A 22,067-nucleotide genomic window follows, 5' to 3' on the forward strand; every position below is an offset into this window, starting at 1 on the left:
ATTAGACGATCAAACTAACTTACCTGTGAAGTTCGATCGTAATTATATGAGACATCCAATCCGAAGACATTGTATAGAATACCATGTAGTTCGCTTGCTCGAACTCATATCACGAGTATTTAAAGAAAGGTTTCACAAAAAGGAAACAAAAATAGAAGTTCGACCCTGCCGCCGAGCCGCCACTGAGTTAACCTTGCGTTTCGTTCCTCGCGCCAGGCGTCAGGTGATTCATTCCGTTTAAAGATTAATAGTGATGCTGAAAAACCTAGGGCCTGGGAGGGTGGGTTTTGAATGTCTTCGGATTGGATGTCTCATATAATTACGATCGAACTTCACAGGTAAGTTAGTTTGATCGTCTAATTATATTTCGACATCCAATCCGAAGACATTGTATAGAATACCATGTAGTTGTTTAAAGATGCTTTGTTTTTCAGCATTCAACTAAAAATTCCACACAAAGAAATAATGCACATTTAATCCCCCTTAATATAAAAGAAATGTTACGTCTACTTAGAACTAAGAATGGTTGTCGCAAAAGTATTTGATTGTGATAGTGGTCGATTGTAAAAATTACAGAACACTTTTGAATTTTCTGTCCAGCCCGCAGTTTGTTGAATTACTTCTATTGGTACTCCTAACTGCCAAGCTTTAGATGTTGAGGCATGGCGTGTAGAATGGGCTTTGAAAATGAGAGTGTTCACACCCGCTGCATCTAAAGTGTCTTTCACCCATCTACTTAAAGTTTGCCTGCTGGCAGTTCTGTGTGGCTTCTTAAAAGTAATAAATAAAAAGTCCATATTCGATGTGCGATGTTCTTTTGTGGCCGCTAAATACCTCTTCAAAGTTGTCGCAACACAGAGTCTGGGGTTTTCGACGAAGAAGGGCAAGTTTAAGCAAGGTTGCTTTCTTCCTGGGCCTGAAGTCTTAATTTGGTCCTCGATCAAAATTTGGAATCCAGTACTTGATTCTAAAATATTACGTAGGCGTATCAGCGAAAACGTTTGCATCCTGTGTGCGGTGGAGAGAGCTAATAAGGTGATTAGCTTCTCTGACAAAGCTTGAAGCGTGGATGACTCTCTCTGTTCTAAAAAATTTAGAACTAATTGCGGATCCCAGGTGACATTGTATCTCGGTTTTTGAGGCCGAAGCTTAGATATCCCTTTCAAAAACCGAGACAAAACGGGATGGCCCGCTAAGTCCGTTGACAAAATCAGAGCCAAGGCGGAGCGGTGTGAATTAAATGACCCGTAAGAATTTTTCCCTATGTCAAACAGGTGTTGTAAAAAATCCATTACGAGAGCTGGAGTCCCATCATACGGAGAGATACTTTTCTTCTCACAGAAAGGCCACCAGAGCTTGTATGTTACTCCATACTGCCGAATTGTTGCCGCTGATAAGGAACTGAGAATTGTTTGAACAACTTTCGCTGGTAAGTGTTTTAATTTGAACGCTTCCCTGATAGCTTCGCTGCTAGAAGTGTAAGCCTGTCCGCCAGTGGGTGTGGATCGGTGCTGTAAGGATTAAACAAAGAAAATTTAGTAGGTTTAAAAAAGATAGGTCCTTCAATAATTAAATTAGAAAAAAGTGGGAACCAAGCTTGGTTTTGCCATTTAGGGACTATAACGATCCCTTCCGCCTCATCATCTACTATTTTTTGTAAGACTCTTAAAATTAAAGCAAAGGGTGGGAAGGCGTAGAAAAACATTTTTTCCCACGAAAAAGTAAAACTGTCAATCTTAAAAGCAAAAGGGTCTTTCTGCCAGGAGACATACCGATCACATTTGTTATTAACTCTGGAGGCAAATAAATCTATTTCTGGCACTCCAAACTGGCGAGTTACCAAATCGAATGCCTCCTTAGAGAGACTCCATTCCGTTTCAGGGGGTAAGCTTCTAGATTCTCGGTCCGCAATCCAATTATCCGAAGAACTAATGTAGGAGGCGAGAATCCACAAGTTGCGTACCTCGCACCAATCCCAAATTTCCCTTGCAAGAGCCGAAAACTTTGGGTGATGGACACTACCCATTTTATTTACATAGGACAAAGCAGTAGTGTTGTCGCATCTTATTAATATGTTACAATTGGTGGCCGAAGAAGCAAAGCTTTTAAGGCCCAAAAAAAAATTGCCAAAAGTTCTAAATAATTAATATGTCTTATTCTTTCCTCTGGGCTCCACCACCCTCGAATCTTATCTGACCCACAGCACGCGCCCCACCCTGTAAGCGAAGCATCAGTAAAAATTTCGAGAACGAACTGATCTTTTCTAATATCATTATATGAGGAATCAATTGAATTGATCCACCACGAAAAATCCTGTTGCAAATCCATATGCAGTACCATTAGACCTGAAAAATCCCCATTAATTTTTGCTAGTGCTAGACACTTGTGGCGTTCAAAGAGCTTAACATGAGCCCCCCCGTACTTGACGCCTTGGCAAACAGAGACCAGGTATCCTATATACTGCGCCAGATCACGAATTTTGCATTGAGACTTAGACCGGAGAGTTTTACTCCAAATCTTTATTTTTTTCCCTCTTTTCTGCAGGTAAAGAAATTTTCAATAGTTCTGAGTCTAATAAAAACCCCAGAAATCTAATGGTTTGACTGGGGTTCAAATGACTTTTCTTAACGTTTATAGAAAACCCTAAGGACTTCAAAAAATTTACGGTTACCTTAGTGTCATGTAAGGAGCCTTCATACGAAGAATTGAATAACAGAAAGTCATCCAGATAACACACACAAATAATGTTTTTAGATCGAAGCCATTGTGTAACAGGTCTCATTAGTTTTGTGAACACATAAGGGGCTGAAGCCAACCCAAAAGGCAAACATGCAAATTCATACAGATCGTGATTAAATTGAAACCTCAAGAACTTTCTAAATTTTGGGTCAATGGCTATATGGAAGTAGGCATCTTTAATATCAATAGTTGTGAACCAACACCCTTTTTTGACAAGCCTTAAGGCCGTTCGAATGTCTTCCATTTTAAAATGAGATGTTTGTAAAAAGGAATTAAGATGTTTTAAATTAAGTATGAATCGTTTACCGCCATCAGATTTATCAGCCAAAAAGATATTAGAAATAAAATGCCCTGGACAAGGACTGCACTTGCTTATCGCATTTAAATTGAGTAAAGACTTAATTGCCTCATGCATAGCAGTGTCTTTAGTCGTCCAGGTCTTTGTTGGGGGTACTTGCTCTAGACTAGGTGAACTACAAAATGGCAAGGCATAGCCTTTAATCCATTTCAGTATTACGGGATTTGAAGTAATCAAACACCATTTGTCATAGAAAAGTGAGAGCCTACCACCAATTGGGCTTACCTGCTCTATCGTCTGTATTTCCCCTGCTTCTGATGGGACTGCTGGCCTCGGAATGATCTCGACTGTCCCTTTTGACGAGTCGGGCCGTAACGGTTTAAAGAACGCTGGTCTTTCGCTGATGTGAACACAGGCTTCAAACGAATTCGCCCAGAGTTCCTACCACCTCTGTATGAAGCTGAGAATTGCAAAGGAGTAGCCGCCTTTAATTCCTTTCCTGCGTTCTGTAGAGACTTAGCTTCCCTGACGCTCTCTGAAACATCTGATCCAAAAAGGAAATCTCCTGGTTTAGTTCTCCCTAGAACCTCCCTAATGTTTTTGTTAAGGGTTGGTAAAATCAAATTACGCCTAGAGTCAGAGATGTCGTGAAAGGTGTGCGCCAGTAAACGACTAGCATCACCCAAAGGGGCTACAATTTCATCACGTAACTTTTTTGGAATAGGATTGTCATTCAGCAAAGCTGTCAAAGACTTTCCCATAGCTCCCAAAACCGTTGCGAGTTTCGTTTGGATACTTTTATTAAAATTGTCCCGAGCCACCCGATCGTTGGCCAAAATTGCTAAAACTTCGGGATTTAGCTTAGGTGAGTTAAGTGTCGGACAGTTCTCCGGGACTGCATAACGTTGAGTTAAGGAAAGTAAATTTTCCTGCGAAAGGCCATTTGTTACAATGTAGTTCCACCTTGAGGAAAGTGCCTCATGTAAACAGTCCGCCTTAACTGGAGTACTAGGGCAATCATTTCCTAAAACGTCTCCAAAATCATCAAGGGCTAAAGAGCCGTCGTCGATGATGAGTACATTTTCTTCCAATTCGGTCTCAGGGCCGTTAGTCGAGTTCAAAGGAGCTCTAGGCTTTGGTCTACCATCCGCTCCGTGTAGGTCCTCAGCCTCACAGTGAGGAGAAAGACTTAAAGAAGTCTGGGATTTGTCACCTGCCCTTAAAGAAGGAGCAGGCGAAAGGCTTAACGAAGCCTCAGCAGACAAAGAACGTCTTCGTCTAAGATGCCTACTTGTTGATGGAACATCAGCAATGCTTAAGCTTTCAACGCTGCTGTAACTGCAATCAGAGCAGTCGCGTTTAGACCGGGAATCCGATCTTCTATTAATAGCACGAAAAGGAGGCCGAGACTGCCTGTCATGGCCGCCGTCCACATTTTCCTTATCCTCTAAAAGTCTCTCAAGCCTACGAAGGCGTTTTCGTAGGTCGCTTTTTGACGTCCCCCTGCTCCTAGAGCGATGCCGCTTGTTGGACTTGCCCATGTGTAGTAAAAAAATACATACGGGCGAAAAAGGCCTATGGTCGACAACGCCAAAAACATGCACAAGCCTAAAAATAATACCTATGGTTAATAAAAACCGCTAAAATAAAATCATTTAGTTATACTCAGATACCAAAATCGTCGAAAAACGCAAGACAACGATGTGAATGTGAACACGAGCACGAGAAAGCGAAGAATGAATCACCTGACGCCTGGCGCGAGGAACGAAACGCAAGGTTAACTCAGTGGCGGCTCGGCGGCAGGGTCGAACTTCTATTTTTGTTTCCTTTTTGTGAAACCTTTCTTTAAATACTCGTGATATGAGTTCGAGCAAGCGAACTACATGGTATTCTATACAATGTCTTCGGATTGGATGTCGAAATATATTTGATTCGTTCCAATGTATGTCGGCACACGCTCAACCCTTGTTAAGTCGGCTGAATGAGTTTAACGTTTATTAGCAAATTTAGTAGACCGGCCTGTCTGTTGTTACAAAGTAGATCGTGCCTTGTCCATCTGCCCTTTACACGTTTAACCGTATTTCAGCTGTAACCCTATTACAAGTCACAAAGCGCGCCTACAATATTGACGTCAAGGTGCATTTAGTTCGATCATTAATTGTTCTCCTCTTGCTATAATGTGATTATTAACCTTTTCACATGCAACCAAGCAATTATATCCGGAGTAATGCTTCTGGCATCCACACCTCTAATTTCGCATATTATTTGCCCTAAAACCCGTTTATTGTTATTACAGAAATTTGAAAGCCTAATTACACATTTTTATGGAATTCGCGAGAAATGGCACCATAAATTGTACTTCTAATCCTTTCTCATACATAACGTGCCATCATAAAACATACTTTTTAAATTAAGTCCATTTATATCAATTTCAAAAGCATTCCACATGGACGAGCTTAATGTAACGAAGTGTACCTATTTTGCTCTCTACTGGCAAGAGAATACAAACCGGTAATTATAAATTTAATGTGCTCGTACGTTAATTACGTACTTGAATGTGAGTGTGACACCGACGAAATGCTATTAATTACGTCAGGATAAGTAGTACGTGTTTGCAATGATCACTAGTTGATCGGTTTAGGTCATATAGTATCCGACATGCATGGACTTGGAATATAAAAATTTAATTTAATTTCTCTACACACAACTTGAAAACTTGAAATTTATGTATATTTAACTCAGTTAGAAGATTTCCGTTAATTGCTATTGAATCTTAAAGGAAAAGTGATTACCTTCTCCCAACTGGGTCCATACACGAGTATTCTTTACAGTGGAAGATTTCTTTTTCAGTAGTTCAAACAAGTACAAAATGATTAGAATGAGTATTTAAAATATACTTCAAATTGCTCTTTCTATGTCAAAATTTCAACTGGTCAAAATCCTTAAAGCAAAACTGTCCATACTGAATACAAATAAAAAAATTCACTTTACCTTAATCATACATCGTCTAAAATTACTCATCGAGTCGTCCAATTTTGGAAAACTGGATAATTCTCAATTTAGGATTCGGAGGGTGGATCCAAAAGTTGCTGACGTTAACTGCTGGCTCGTAATATAGAGGCTTTACTGTTCGCAAAATCAATACGCCACTACCGTAAATAACGCTGCAGTTAATTCGCCGTTCGCAACCGTTCCCGTAGCAATATTCAAATTGTTTTTACAACCGCTGAAAGCTTTCTTGCCAGAGAAGAAGAAAGAGTCAATCTTATTAAGTTTTAGGTCCGTTAATTACTCATTAATAGATTTTAGTTTGCGTATACGAAAATCCAGGATAAAATAAAATAAATAAAAGGTCGTGCAGTTTACCGAAATATCAATGTGATAGGAGACTCCGCCGTTTGACCTCATTTTGCAAGGAACAGTAGGGCATTACTAGACGGCCGAATTTGGAGATATCATCCCTACTATCTGGAGAAGTACAATTAACAGTAATTCGTTGAATGGGGTGCAGTAATAACCTCCGATTCGGTCGAGGTTACATCAGTAAGGTGCGCCCTTAAAAAACTTCAGTTTTGACACCGGTCCCGTATTTTTAATTAAAGACGTTTTAATTTTCAAGCGTTATCGTAAGGACACGGGCTAGAAAAACTGTTGACCCTTAATTTAGAGGGGATCTTTTGCATTTGATGGTTTATGCAAGGTATGTTTGTTAACTACCGTAATTTTGAGATTTTCCGTAAATTAATTTTGCATTCATACCTTGCAAGTTTTTGCTTTTACATTAAATTTACCGTACCGCATCTACAACGTTTGTTTTTTTCTCGCACAGAAATTTTTACCACTCCACCTCGTTGTAAAGTAAGTTTTTGTTTTTCTCAAAGTCGAAGTGTCTTGTATCCGAGATTTTCCATTGCCAAAGTATCCCGTGCACTGGGAAGTGAGTGCGGCTTTAATTGTGATTTTTCAAGTGTCCAATATAACCTTAAAACTTCTATTCAAGAATGCTTTACGAGAAATACGTACAAACGACTTGTTGCCCAATATTCATACAAGTGAATTAAACTCTCGCGAGAGACGCACGAGTTAAGGGCCTTGATCTAATTTCCCACAATCACCACAACCACCTGCTACCCCAAACCCTTAATGTTTGCAATAGTAAATTAGCTTAGCGCGCAGAAACTAAACTAGAAGTTCATAAACCGTTTGTAATTGGTTTAACCTTACCTTTGCACATTCGTCTTACCCTTCGTATCTCCCTTTTCTCGTATAAGACACAAAATCCTCGTTTATCGCCCTAAAAACGCTAATCTCATCGTCTTTAAAATTTACATCGAGCTTTCGCAATATATCATCATGAATGTTATTTTAATAGAATAAACACGGGTTCTGCTTGCGCATCAAGCATTTAATAACATTGCTCGCTGAAAATTAAAATAAAAGGGATTTAATGAGGTATCCCTCTGGAAAAGGTTTAAAACAGAATTCTACAAAGAGCCGAGAGTTAACGAGGCATTCTGTCTTGTTGCGACAATGTTTTCATACCCCATCATTATGTAAATCGCGATAAAGTCAAGGGTTACAAATCAAAAATTGGTTGGTTGTTTCAGTTTTAAAATTCAGTAACCACCAAAATTTGAATTTTACGTGTGCTAATTAGAGGTACATGAATGTGCTTGATCGACTTTACAATTGATTTATGAAATAAGCACAATATTAATTGGTTTTGTTTGAATTTCTATCTCAGTGTTTGTTTTTCCGTCTAGAATTCTTTGCAATCGCATAGTTTTCGCTTTTATCTTATTGATTTTAAATTGTTGAATTTAGATCACGTGTTAGAAGTAAGGTTACATCTGGTCGTTTGCGATAGGTATGGAGTTTTATTATCCGGCGAAATTTATGTAACGCACTTGTTCTGGTGCTGATGGTTGTGATTGGAGATTTATTTGCAAATTCATACAGACGGAGTTCATTTGATGGTGGAAGTTGTGTATCCTTAAAAAAGCGTGTACATCAGATTACACTAAATTACGGGCAGCCAGGCCTATTTATGTTGTTGAAGGCGCAGTTCGTCATTTTATATAATAAATAAAGTGCGTCTTATACCTTATATCGCCATCTTGTAGAGCTTAAAGATGCCTATGAGGAAGTGTTGATATCATTTCAAAAATAGACAGAAAAAATAAAAACGATTATCCGCGGAACTGATCGGAACTTCCGAGAGCCAACATATTTGCATCGGACTAGTAAATGGTTAACACGGAACGAGCTATATTGTCTAATGCAGGAGGCAATAAATCCAATATTGTGAAGCGATCAAAGCTGCGGAGTTCACCTTATGGATACACCGAAATCGAATTGTTACAACTGTACTATAAATAATAATGGCTAAATCGGATACAGAACATACTTGAACCTTACACCGATACTGCGTCTTGGTAGTGGTAACCATGAACGACGTAACGCTATGGCTATGCAATGTGAATAATGGAATGAACTTCTAAGGTGGCAATCATATGTAGGTACAGCTTCCCCAATTGCGGGAAATCGAAAGTCAAATTAATTGATTTAATAATATTAATGGCGAAGAAGCATAATCTGTGATCGGCAGTATGAATCACTGTTATTAACCTTGGTATCTACTGCAATTGTGAATTAGTTAAAGGTTTTGTTAGCATTTTAAGAACTGTACCTATTAAAACTTACAGTTACTGCTCCTGTACTTTGATGCTTCGGGTATAGAACTATTCCAGTTAAAGGATATCCTTTGTAATTTGACACCCGAAAAGTGCCAAAATTTGTAATTTAGTACTCTAAAATAGACGAAATTTATAATACAATACCCGAACAAGTGTCAACATTTGTAACTTGCAACCATAAAAAGTATCAACAACAATAATGTTGGCCAAACAAAAGTTATGAAAAAAAATGAGTACTGCAATCTATAACAAAATGGAATATTACACCTGTGAGAGAAATTGGAAGATAAATTTATTTAGTTAGAGGAAAATTATTGTGGTCATTTAGTTTCCACTTTGATGGATGGAATCGAAGGAATCGGATGTGTTCAAAGGAAACGATAGGACGTTGTACTTGCTATTCGAGCGAGTTCATTAACTATTCTTACTTAAACTTATCTTGAAACGATTTAAAATTGTACGATCTCTACCACGGACATCAGTAAAAGTTAATCAGGTAAGGATGATGCACACTGATCTCCTTACCTGATTAACTTTTACTAATTACTTAACTTTGCACTTCTACGCGTGATCATTTCTTATCTTCGCTATTCCGTCAGTTCTGCTAATGTCGGCAATATACCTATATCTCTAATAAAACAAAACTACAAGGTCACTTAAACTTACACAACACCCTTTTCAATATTAATTTAGTACCTACTCATCCAAACCTTGCGTTTAGAGGCAACGTTATTTTCTTTCCAGCTAATAATATTAGAGATTTGGGTTCCGCTCAAGTAATTGGTCAATTCGTATTCTTATTTAATGTAAGTTAATTTCTGTAGTGGGTTTATTAGTGCTTATTGTTGTTTATTCTCGTGTTATAGATTTGTTTCACATAGTTATTTGTGTCGCCATCCGAGGTCGTGCAGAAGTTTCTTTAATTCTCTTCGCCGCACGCACTCCTGTGTACAAAAGCGAGATTTGATCATTACTTGTAGAACAAACACGCGATTAGTTACATTACTTTGTCAGCCTTTTTGGGTTAATTTAGTGGAGCATTTGCAGACATATTTTACAAGTTTGAAAGCTGTGTTATAAGGTCGATAAAGTTAGCAACCTCACTTTGCTCAAATCAAGTAAAAATATGCCTATAATTTAGGACTAATTAAAGACTAATTTGTACTCAGACGACTTCCTAACAATATAATTTGTTTATAAAAAAATGTTTGTGTTTAGTCCTTAATTTACATGTTGCATTTCTTTTTTTTAAATTGTTTAAATAATGTATAAATTGTTTAAACTTGGGTACAAATTAGTCTTTAATTCATAGTTTTTGATGCGACTAATAAAATTTCAATCGGAAAAGGTGAGGGTGTCAACTTGATGTCTAGTTACTACTCTTACTTTAGAAATTAGTCTTTAATTTATACGTTCAATTTCTTTTTATTAATTTTGAGAATTGCCCTTTTGAAAATCTAATTTGGGTACAAATTAGTCTTTAATTCATAGTTTTTGATGCGAGTAATAAAATTTCAATCGGAAAAAGTGGGGGTTCTAACTTGATTTCAAGTTTTAGCACCCCCACTTTAAAAATCGGTTTTCCGCCAGAACTAAGCGGGTACAAATTCTAATTTTGTGGGTACAAATTAGTCTTTAATTAGTTCTAAATTATAGGCATATGTTTACTTGATTTGGGCAAAGTGGGGGTGCTAACTTTATCGACCTTGTGTTATGCTTTGTAACAAGTTTTTTAGGCTTCTTACTTCATCATTCTTAATTCTCATAATAAAGAGAATTCATTATTACCTACGGGATTGTGCTTTCTACATCGATATTTCTGAGTAGAAACCACCAAATTTTGGATTTGCTCAATATTGCGCAAGGAAGATTAATTTGGGGAAGTCCACCATCATTTTGATCAAGCCAAGGACACCATAGATGAGTTTCTACATTACCGGCGGCGACAATTTTATTTCAATTTTACCAACATTACCTGTGACCTATTTACACGCGAAGTATGTTGACCTACCCTTCGATATTTTGTTATTTCATTGATTCTCTAAAAAGAATATACCGTTCGACACCCGATTTTACGACTATCACTTTTGTTCGTCCGAGATTTTTTGTTGTCAGTTTTGATTGCATTGTATCCTTCAGATTAGCTGTGTTATTTCAAATGTTAGCTACCGTTGCTTTGTAAATTACTTTTTGAAGTTACCGAGGCTTTATCAGAAGCCGGTAGCTACAATTTTTTGGTTAGGTTGGTGGATTACTCCAAAGAATTTGCACGTATTAGCTTGTCTACATCTTGAATTAATTAGCTCGCATTGCTATTCAATAGAAGCTTACTTAATTGTAGATCGTAAAGTATTTTTCTTGTGTCACGCTTATGTTTTCAGACCGATTTTTCTTTTGTAAGGACAATATTGAAGTCGATAAAAGTTTTGATTTTGTTAGTGTAAAGTCATTCGAATTATTCATTCTTTTGAGTATTAATTACAGTTTTTAGTATATGATTAGCCTCCGTGTCAAACTTTAGACATTGCTATTTCGCAATATTTTATGTGCAGCGCAATCCACTACCCGTTTTATTTGATTGTTTGTGTTGTTGTCTGTTACAGATTTGCAGAACGCGCCCTTCTGAATTCAGATGGCCGCTACGACCGGAATTCAAAGGTAATTTTGGTTATTTTTATTCCTTGAATAACGTGTTAATTCCTTTTTTACTAAAAATTAATTAAATTCAAACAATGACGTACCAGATTTATATGTTACAGTGACTTATTTGTAATACTTTTGAGTTCATTGATTAAATTACTTTCGATTGTGATGTCAATTATTGTTTACTAGATTGTTTATGTTCTATCCCTAAGTATTTTATCTCTTTAGCTTTTTCAAGACCAGAACAAGGATCTCTTACTCTGACTTAGACTAGAACATTGCGAATAATCACGCAATTATCATCTTTTTTTGTAAAGGAGATTGAGTAACTTGAACGTTCTTATAATAAAAAATTGGAATTTACGTATTATAACAACAAATTAATCATCCGTTTGTGAGCACCCCGAGATTAATTAAAATCGATTTAGAGCTCTTAAAATGAACTGACGGGGCGCTTAACTACTACCGGTAAAAGGAACTTGATAAATGGTTGTATTACTTCCTTGCAGTCCAAGATGTTCTCGTTCAGGTACAAATGCAAGTAATCAAATAAACTTACACTGCATATGCTGCAAACTTTCATCACAATCACAGTAAGTGTGTCACATCTGTCCTACGCCTAAGCAAGATCCGACGCAAGTTGGAGCGGCTGTCACCTGAAATACTGGTTTATCACTTTGTTTCCGTATTATTGTTGAGCTTTCCAATCCGTCGAGTTTCCAAAGTAATCCAACTCTTCCTTGTCGTATACTTCAATTCTAGAAGATGTCAGTACGATTTGCATACAAAATAAAACCCGTCTCCATTACCTTTGAACGCAATCAAGGCGTAGTCAAAAACTTATTATTAAGGGCAGTAATGCGTAAGCGTAAAATCCATATTTGGAAGCAACACCAGCACTTCTCCTTTAAAGCATCTATGCTAATAAACTAAACTGTTCGATTCCCTATGAATGGAAATAAATATTCAAACACCCTTTGTAGGTAAGTGAAAATGCAAATATCATAAAATCTTCTTTGCGTACAATGAATGTAAATGAAGGCACCTATAAATAGAAAAGGGAAAGCGAGAGCGAGATTTTTCTTAAAAAACATTTTCCCTTCGCCGACCCCTACCTTATTTATTCTCTGCTGGTACTGGCCCGTTTATTAAGTCACGAGTTTTGTCTTTCGCCTTTCGTTTCGAATGCGTAAAATATTCAGCTTGTTGGTTTATATCTTTTTCCGCCAGTGATTACAGCCAATTTATTTTAAAGGCGAATTAAATTCATTTACTAGCATTCTTAAGAAAATTAGCATAATGGCTAGTTGCTGTCCACAGCAGAATTAATGCAACATATGTACCAATTGTATCATAGCCACGTCCCTTTCCAGAAATTAACTACATTACCTACTAGGCCACAACATGTAGCCAAACCTGTCGTAAATGTTGTTTCGCAATGCGTCGCTTTCGCTATGAAAGGAGTAGTTAAGGTCGTTTGAGCTTTATGGTCTCTACCTTTGTTCAATTATTGAGATTTTATTAGTTTTGTACTTACTTTCTTTATAACTGCACTAGAAGGTAGACTAAACGTTTGTTGTTCACGCTTATGAGAAGAAGTATGGCAGCAATCTTAAATGGATTCTAAGCGCTGTTTTGAAAAAAGACTGAAAAAGAATGTGCGGCAATTGTATAGCGCAAAAACAGTTTATTAGGTGACCATTTCAAAAGTGAACGTGTTTAATAAATCCACAAGGAAGCTTTATTATGCACCACTAACGCTAAATCACAAAAAATTTCTACATTGTAGAGGGATAACTGTACCGATATGAAAATTTGCGTGGATACTAGACTGGATTAAAAATATGGAGCGTTGTTATTAGTTTACCTTGTCCAGTAACACGACCCTTTTCCTCAAAAAATATTTGCTAACCGTTCACCTCATGAATACAAAAAAGCTTTTGTATTAAGGCCTGTAAGTCACAACCCCGTTTTAAAGCGTTAATTAATTCCGTAAAATGAATTGGAACTGTACGAAAGCGAGGAATGGTCTTAAAAAGGAAACATTTTCGAGTTTGAGCTCGGTACCCTAACTTTCAACTCAGAGTTTTCGTTATTTAATTGGTAAACTTCTTTTTCACCCTTAACACGCATCACTGAAACATTGTAATAGAAATACAAATGACCATAATTTCTTTTGAAAATTCCGTGTCAATAAGTTTTTTTTTTACAATTTGGATAGGGTACTATAACGGGATACGTTAGACTTTTGTTTGTTTTTTTTTTTCAATTGAGAAAGGGGAAAAATATTTTCACTGCAGAGGCGCCCTCTATTGTAACATGGAGAAACTTTCGAATCGCATGTGTGCATTTCTTGACCAATCGAAACTTTATATGAAAACATTCCTCTATTTTCCTGTCAAATTTTGTGCTAGGTATTTTTTTCCTCCTTGGGTTGGACTATATCGCACCTACGCACTCTGACATCTATTGTGCGTGGTCTTGTGATCTCTGCCCGGAGACACCAGCAGGTGATGTGTTTCGCTGTATCTTCCTCCTCGAAGCAGATGTTGTCCTCAGCTGCCCCGATTTCGTTGAGGTGATACCTCAAGGGGCAGCGCCTTAGTTCACTTCTGCCGAGTGCTAACAACGAGCTGGTTTTGTTCTGCGGAAAAGTGATCAGTTTCTTGGATTATCTTAGCCCAGGACGTTTCCACTCTCTTCTTAGCTCACCTTAAGACTCCTCCAGCAGTAAGCAAAACATAGAAGAATATGACCATGTTAGGAACGAAGTAAGTGCCACCCACTTGACCCTAAAAAGTGAGGTTACATGATCCTCATAAACTATCTGAAAAAAATCCGTTTGCTTTAAAATGCGAAGATCATGATACAGAGACGGGAACATAAAAAATTCCGGGTAATGAATGGCGATTACTGTTGGGGGAAAACCATCTAAGAAATTTAAGGCCAAATTCAAACTGTATGCATACGTTTTAGATTACTAGGTATATATTTTTAGTGCATTTTCCAAACGGAAATGATGTTTTTCTCGCCCCTCATTAACCGAACATATTTTAAGCTTTTACTTTTCATCTTCACGTTGTTCCAGTTTTCGCACGTTTCCTGCCTTCACACCTTTTTCATGTGTCAATCTTTCACACCTTAACGTGTATTTTCTTTACGCCTCTATCATTCTCTTCTCTATCTCTGCTCCTTGTTGATCTTTCTTTGTGCCTCCTTAAAATGCTTTTATTTTATTTAAGCCAATTTCAAAATTTTTTCAAAACGAAGTTAATTTCCTTTATTTTATAGCATAAGTATGTTAAAATGCAATTTTAATAGGTTTGAATGAGTGGGCTAAGCCGTTCTTTAACCGCAAGGATAGATAAAGTGATTACTTTAACCGTAAGGGTAGATAAAGTGAAACAAATGATTGTGCATTCTAATGACATCTGTCATTCTTATTTCAAATGCCCGTTATAAAATGACGTTCAGAATATATGACAATGCTGTTTCTATAGAAACTATCGTGACGCAGAGTCTAAGTTTACTATTTTTGGCGTTTATAAATTCAATTCAGAATTGTCAGAAGCTTTATAATGATTTATATGGATTCTGCTATAAAATAAAGTTTTGTATTATACACGACGATAAAGGGAAACTAACCATCTCGTGAAAGTTAAGTCACTCGTGACTGCGCCACTCGTGAATTAACATCTTTCACTCAATGGTTAATATACCCTTTATAGTCGCGTATAATAAATAACTTATAAGACATTCGCGCCTCCCAAAACACGCAAATAATAAGGGATAGTCATATACCTATCCGACTTTTTCTTAGCGAAAACAGCTCACCTAAAAGGTACGCAGCTACAAGTTTGTCCTACCCAATTTAAAGATGCAATTTAGCAGAATTCGGAGCGTAGATAGTTACAAAGCATTCGCCCATTTTGGGGAATCCCACCAATTAATTTGCTCTTGTTGGGAAATGTTTAAATTAACTACTAGAAGCCATCTTGAAGTAGGTGTTCGCGTTTGCATCACCTTTCCCACCATTGCGTGGTCCATCGTAAGATTGTGCATTAATTGGGACTTTGACCACTACTACTACGTGGTTCACGTATCTACGTTGCATTTCGAGTAACTATAGATCTCGCAACATTTTCTCGCCGGGAAAGTTTTGGAAAAGGAGCCAGTTTTTTTGTCGCAGGAGTATTAACTTCGCAAAAAGTTAAAAAAACATTTGAATTTGGATTACGGGTTTTTTGGAAAGACAGTCAGTTTCTATAATTGTAAAGTTCTTGTTGTAGAAGAGAGTTGACCCGATATTACAGATTATTAACTTTGAGGTAATTAGAATTTCCTTTTAAATTTAACTTGTTTCACTCCACTACATGTGCATGGTACATGCACTCTGGCCCAGAGTGCCTATTTTAATTCAGTTTTATTGATTGATTTATATCGGGTGTAAATGATTAACTTTATGTCTAATCGAGCCCCATTTACGACCTAGATAAGGGTTCTCATGTCAAATTTTAAGCGCAATATTTAAGAATTAAAAGAAATGTGCTGTCTGCGTTTTGTCCGTCCGTCTGTCCGGACCCACTTCTGCGGTTTCGCACTACTTTTAGGTTAATTGTCCTAGAGTCATGGAATTTTTTGCAATAGGTAGCCTATTTACCTTGAAGGTGTGCCAGCCGACCAACAAATTTCCCTGTCTTTTGAAAATAAAACGTGCATAACATTTGACATTCAATCGCTCTCAGATTTCTAGTGGTGCCATGGAAATTTTTTTAATTTGGGGAGGGGGCACATATCGTACCCTTCATGGTATTCTAATTAAATGTGTCAACAAAGGGGACTGTTTTCTACCAACCAACCAAGGAATTAATTTCTACCAACGATAGTTCTCTTCCTCGAACCTTATATTGTGATCGAATTTTTTATATCGTCTGGACGAGACATATCAGCTGTTGGTGAAGTCGAAGCGAATATATTGAAAACTAAGGCATATCCGATGGTGATGTCAAAACTTTCATTGCAAATATCTGCAGTGCCGTGTGTCTGAGAGGGTACTCTCAGAGGGCGAAAAGATCGTCTAGACGAGACACATCTACATATCTAAATTAAACAATTCTTTGGAATTGTCGAGTAATCAAGACTTTTGTGTTTCTAAAATTAATGAGATTAAAGTCTTTATCGATATTTTCTCAACTTGTTGTTTGGTTATGTTTGCACAAGAAAAATATACTTACTTCAGGGATAATTATTCTAAATCTTTATCTATTATCTAAATACCCGGACATTTAAAGATGTATCTTTATTTCACGTTGAAAATTACATCCAGCATTTAAGTGCTTGTTCTTAAAATACCTGGCTTTTGAATTACCTACCTCTGAAATATGTTCATGTGCTTGCAGATCTTTGTATACCAGTGCTTTTCATAGAGCACCATAAACATACCTACTCACCAAGACTTTTGACGATCTAAATAATGAGAGCAACTATTAAAATGTTCCAGGCAAATTCCTTAAGCTCGACTATTTAATTTAAAGTATAAAGCAGAATACAGAATGAGATCGTAATGTTACAAACATGTAAATTTATATTTCCGGTCTTGCTTTCCTTTGAAATTATTTTTAATCGTTCCCGTTTTCTAGCCGTCGCCTAATCATGTCACATAAAGGCCTCGCCATTATGAAAATTGTAAGTTTCACAACGGAAACAAGTGCACGCTAATTGTTGCAATTACCCCATAAATTGAATACAAACCCCGCGAGAGGGCGAGAGCCGGAACAAAATCGAATAAACCTGCAATTCGTTTCACTTGTAAAAGGAGGGTGGGCATCAGCTACCTACCCATTTGGTCTAAACGAAAATGGAGCTTAAACGGAAGAAGGTTAACTCTAATGGTCGCAATAGAATTATTTGGGAAAAGTTTCGTCTTGTTTAAGACTTTCGTTCTTTCTATTGAAGCTTGTTCCGTACAAGCGCATTTTGTGTAGGTATTCGGGAAAATTAGTTTCTGTTCAATTTAATAAATTGAATTCGAAGTGTTTCGCATAAGTACGGCTTTGGTTCTCAGAAAATGTATATACAGGTTTAGCTTTATTATGAATTTTCCTTGCATCCTGGTAAAGAGGGTGAATTTGGTGACTAGAGGTGCACTGCTTTTGCAACTTGTTTTGGTTGCAGCCTCGCATGATATCTCAGTATCTTACCTATGATATAGAATTCTCTAATACCCAAGTATTCATGTAACATGTATTTTTTAAAACAGCAAGGTAAATTTACAAATGTCGTATTTATATTTTACTGAGTTTCCACCCAGTATAGAAGCATCATTTGTGTGCTAGCCCGGTCGGTGTCCACGTATTTAAATATCTATTGTAAAGTAGAATTCATTATAATACCATTTTTGTTTCTAGAAGTTGGAATGCAGACAGTCAATAACATTTTTCAAGACAGTTTCGGAAAAGCAATTTCTAAATGGCTCAAAAGAGCAAAGAAAAGGTCAGTCTTTGAATAGATATAGTTCTCAAAGTAGCTACTTTATTTGTTAATCTAGTGCATCAAAATAACTGGTAATAAACGTCCATAGAACGTACGGTATGTATGTACGTACATAAACTGTCCATATCGTTGACATTTAGACCTAAAATGGACGACCATTGTACAAATTCTGTGTAATCGGGTACGTAACGTACTGTGTTGGTACAAAAGGTTCACATATGTGCATACAGTGGACGTTTAATGTACCCCTGTATGTTGAGTGGGTAAACGCCTGGACGGAATTTGATGAAATTTTTTTATGCGTCTCTGTGTGTCCTGGATGGTTTAGATTCACAATTGGGCTCGATCGGACTATAGCATTTGTTAAATAAAACTTATTTTTACGTTAATATTGCACTCTACTGTTTCGGGTACCAATCTGTCACCAAGTCACTTGCGTATGTAATACGTAATTTTTACCTTCCGCACGTTAGTAAGGGAGGTATTGCATTGGAGTAAAAAATGAAGTAAATTTGAGTCTGCTTGAAAATATTGCATGAATGTAATTTGGCTAATTGTTCGTAATAAAAGGGTAAAGATGTACCCTTTCCTTAGAAATGTTGCGCATACACTGAGAAAAATGATCTAAATAAACGGTTTATTTGGCATTTTCTTAATACCTAGTGGGAATTACATCTTTTGTATTCCTAAATGACTTATTCAATACTGCTAATTAATTAGAGGTTCTTAACTCAACATAATTTGGGAGAAATATCTTACTTTTGAGAACTAATAAAAATGTAATAGTAACCAATATATATTTTTTGCAACGCAAAAAGTTTAAGTACAAATAGGTATCAGTTGCTGTAATCAATGCAATAACTTCGGCTAGAAATAAACAGTTCATTAGTCACATATAAAGGGAAAATACGCACTAATATATTGTGTATTAGGTAGGCAGAATTAAAACTAAGAATAGGCACAAATGCCTAAGTTGTTAATCTTTAATGTAATGATATCAGTGGTATGATGTAGTTCATTAGCCCTAGGTGTCAGAATTATGATTATATGTGCGCAATAATAACTCAAGAAGTCCATTCTTTGCGAGTTCTTCAGTGTTGTGCGACATATTTTGTAATGGAGGTGCTTCTAGAGAATTGGGGATTCAGTTCAAACATTCAAGAATTTAAAGGTAAGGTCTACCTATGCATGGTATTTATACATATTAAATTATTTGTATCTTGTGATTTCATCCATTTCAGAAAAAAAAATATGTGATTGGTAATTGGTAGGTACTGCAAGAATTAAGGATTGATAATAAATATGTAGGTACCTATCCTATATTTTTTGTTTAGAGGTATGATCTTTTTTAAAGTTTTGTAATATTTCATAGAATGTATTTTATTTTTAAGAAAAGAAATAAATATTTTCATTTTTTTAAATGTATTTTCATTCTTAAGTGAACTTTAATGCATCATTCGCTAATGCAATTTAGATCTGCAGTTAATAGGTAACCTAATAAACACAAACACTAATTCTTTCATTGCAAATAAACATTCTATTTATTACACTATTTTAGACTATTCCTTCCAACAATGATTGTATACAATCACCAAAGTCACTGGTAAATGTACGAAATTATTCTCAATTATCTACTTTTACCGGTAATTGTATATAATAATCAAGGACCAGCGGTAAAAGTAAGAAAATGATATCAAAGGAAGAAATAAAAACAATAAATTCAAATAGTTTTTTTAAGAAGTGTAATTTTTGTTATTATTTTTTTTTAACCTAAAAACAAGAGTTTTTTTGCCTGAATCAATAATAAGAGGCAAATTTTGTATGGCAGAACTGATATAAACACTTACTAAGAATCAACACTGCAGACTAATAATAGGATCACACATGCACGTGGTAAACAAACGCACTGCGCTTGCGTGTCGATCCTTGAAATTTGAATTTCTTACTTTCACCAAGCTCCTCTGGCGATTGTAAACAATTACCGGTAAAAGTAGGAAATAGAGGGTCTTTTAAGATTATTTTCTACTTTTACCAAAGAAAAATAATCTTAAAGGACGTACGCTCCACAGTGTTCAACACAGTTGTATATCCACCGATTGACAACTTCTTGGGTAGTGCGCGACGTGCGGTTCCAGAGACGCTGCTTCTTCTACTCCACACCCTGATTTTAACCAACAAACAAGGATCCTTGGACTCTTGGAAAAAGAAATGCCTCGTTCTGGCTCATGCAATAATGGTAGCAGTACGCCCTAAATCTTTTGTATCCTCCATCATGACTGCTGTTTCCGTGTTTGTCTACAAGAAGTTTGCCTCTAAACATCTCCTGAATTTCCTATCCTTCATGGGCCTTTCATCATCTTACGAAGAAGCCAGCAGGCTAAAAGGGTCGTACGTGCTGCAAGCTGAAAGTGCCAAAATTGTGGAGTCTGCCGATCCATTCTGTCAATTCATATTATTTTGACAATGCTGACTTCAATGTTAATACTTTGGATGGACACGACACATTCCACGCAATGGGAGGAATCATGGTTGTGACTCCCCTGAAAGCTGTAGCCCCTGAATGTGAAGTAACCCGTCTGAAGGTGTCTTCATCAGCCAAAGTCATAGCTGATGCTGGTACAGTAGAGGTGATGTCATACCACCGACCACCCAATTCAGGTCTGAAAACAACTATAATAGCGGATGTCGACATGAACTATTCACAAGGTGTTATACCCTCACTTGATGAAATTGCTTGGCTATATGGGAAAAACTCTGTTTATTCACCTTTAGTCCCTGGGTGGAATGGTTTTATGGAGCTTGGAACCAGTGGTGAAAAGTACGATTGCTCGAAAATAGTTTGCCTCCCATTCATTAATGCTCCACCCAGCGATTATAATACAGTATATACATCTGTTGTATCTGCTCTAGAAAAGTGTACATTGGTTAAACACAAAACCTGCATTGTGACTTTCGACCAGCCGCTGTACTGGAAGGCACGTGATCTAGTGGCAAATGACACTCAACTGAAGAATGTAGTTGTCAGGTTAGGTGGATTTCATCTGTTAATGTCATTTATGGAGGCGATTGGCACAATCATGGATGGGAGTGGTTTGAAGGAACTATTCGGCACAATTTACGCTACCAACAGTGTCGAAAAAATCATAACCGGGCATGCGTATGCCAGGGCTGTTCGCGCTCATATACTGGCACATGCTGCTTTGGCTGGCAAAATATTTGAACACGTTGATTTCACTGAAAAAGACTTGAAAGTGCTAGACCAAGTGCTCAACTTCCCGGATAGATTCATCATCTTGAGGGGAGCAGATGATCCAGACTTCCTTGCTGTGACTGAGCGGTTTTCAGAGATGTTGACCACTATTGAAAAAAGAGGGCCAACTTCTGCCCTATGGATTCAATATTTTCGAATGTGTACGCTGCTTAAGAACTTCATAAAAGCTGAAAGGATGGGTAATTGGAAACTCCATTTAAATTGTGTCAAGGAAATGATACCCTACTTTTATGCTGCTGGACATCTAAACTATGCCAAAAGCGCTCATCTCTATTACCAAGATATGGTCACCCTACAAGACAGAATGGATCCTCAAGAATATTTGAAGTTCACCACAGACGGCTACTTTACCATTCGCCGATCTGAAAAATTTTGGTCGGGCATCTGGTCCGACATGAGTATTGAGCAGGTCCTCATGCGGGCTATGAAGAGCTATGGAGGACTCACTCGTGGTCGCGGTGTAAGCGATTCTGTGCTATCTAGATGGACACTAGGCATGTTGTGCCTTCAAAGCATTTGTGAGCAAGTAGAGTTGTTCGCTGATGTTCGCTCAGAGACATCTGAACAGCATGTAGACATGAGACCAAGTAGAGTAGTGAGAGACAACATGGACATTGATAAACTGCTCGCTTGGTTCTCTGAACACCCCCCATTCCTTCACATCCCGGAGATAGTTTCTTTGAGCACAGGAATCACTGGTCATGACAAAGTGAACTGTCACTTAGCACGAGAGATAGGCATATCATGCATGAAGAAAGTGATGGGAGGAAACTTTCAAGATTTGAAACTAAAACGGAAGGATAAGGTCGTGACTCTCGCTTCTGTTTCCTGCTCTTTGAACATTGCTGGTAAAAATATTACTGTCGATCCACTCACTCTTTTCCAGCGTGTTTGCGTTGCAAAAAAATCTGAAGAAGATCTAAAAGAG

General features: G+C 37.2%; 1 protein-coding gene across 2 annotated transcripts; it reads right to left on the minus strand.

Moving 5' to 3' along the window:
* Window positions 1-455: 455 nt before the first annotated feature.
* LOC116178164 lies at window positions 456-4,950 on the minus strand. Of its 2 annotated transcripts, XM_031497579.1 has the most exons (3): window positions 4,646-4,950; window positions 3,323-4,612; window positions 456-1,511 (listed from the first exon to the last, which is right to left on the minus strand). In XM_031497579.1, exon 2 carries the CDS (start codon window positions 4,576-4,578, stop codon window positions 3,328-3,330), a length of 1,251 nt encoding a protein of 416 aa, XP_031353439.1. In that variant the 5' UTR covers window positions 4,579-4,612; window positions 4,646-4,950; the 3' UTR covers window positions 456-1,511; window positions 3,323-3,327. The 2 variants fall into 2 exon arrangements, with proteins under 2 accessions (XP_031353439.1, XP_031353438.1); XM_031497578.1 differs by having other exon boundaries at window positions 3,323-4,950.
* Between the last annotated feature and the right edge of the window lie 17,117 nt (window positions 4,951-22,067).

The sequence above is a fragment of the Photinus pyralis genome, unplaced genomic scaffold (assembly GCF_008802855.1).
Source record: "Photinus pyralis isolate 1611_PpyrPB1 unplaced genomic scaffold, Ppyr1.3 Ppyr1.4_LG8, whole genome shotgun sequence".
NCBI lineage: Eukaryota > Metazoa > Arthropoda > Insecta > Coleoptera > Lampyridae > Photinus > Photinus pyralis.

Excerpts from the sequence above, each read along its gene's own strand:
- LOC116178164 (XM_031497579.1), bottom strand. The coding sequence starts at position 4,578 with ATGGGCAAGTCCAACAAGCGGCATCGCTCTAGGAGCAGGGGGACGTCA.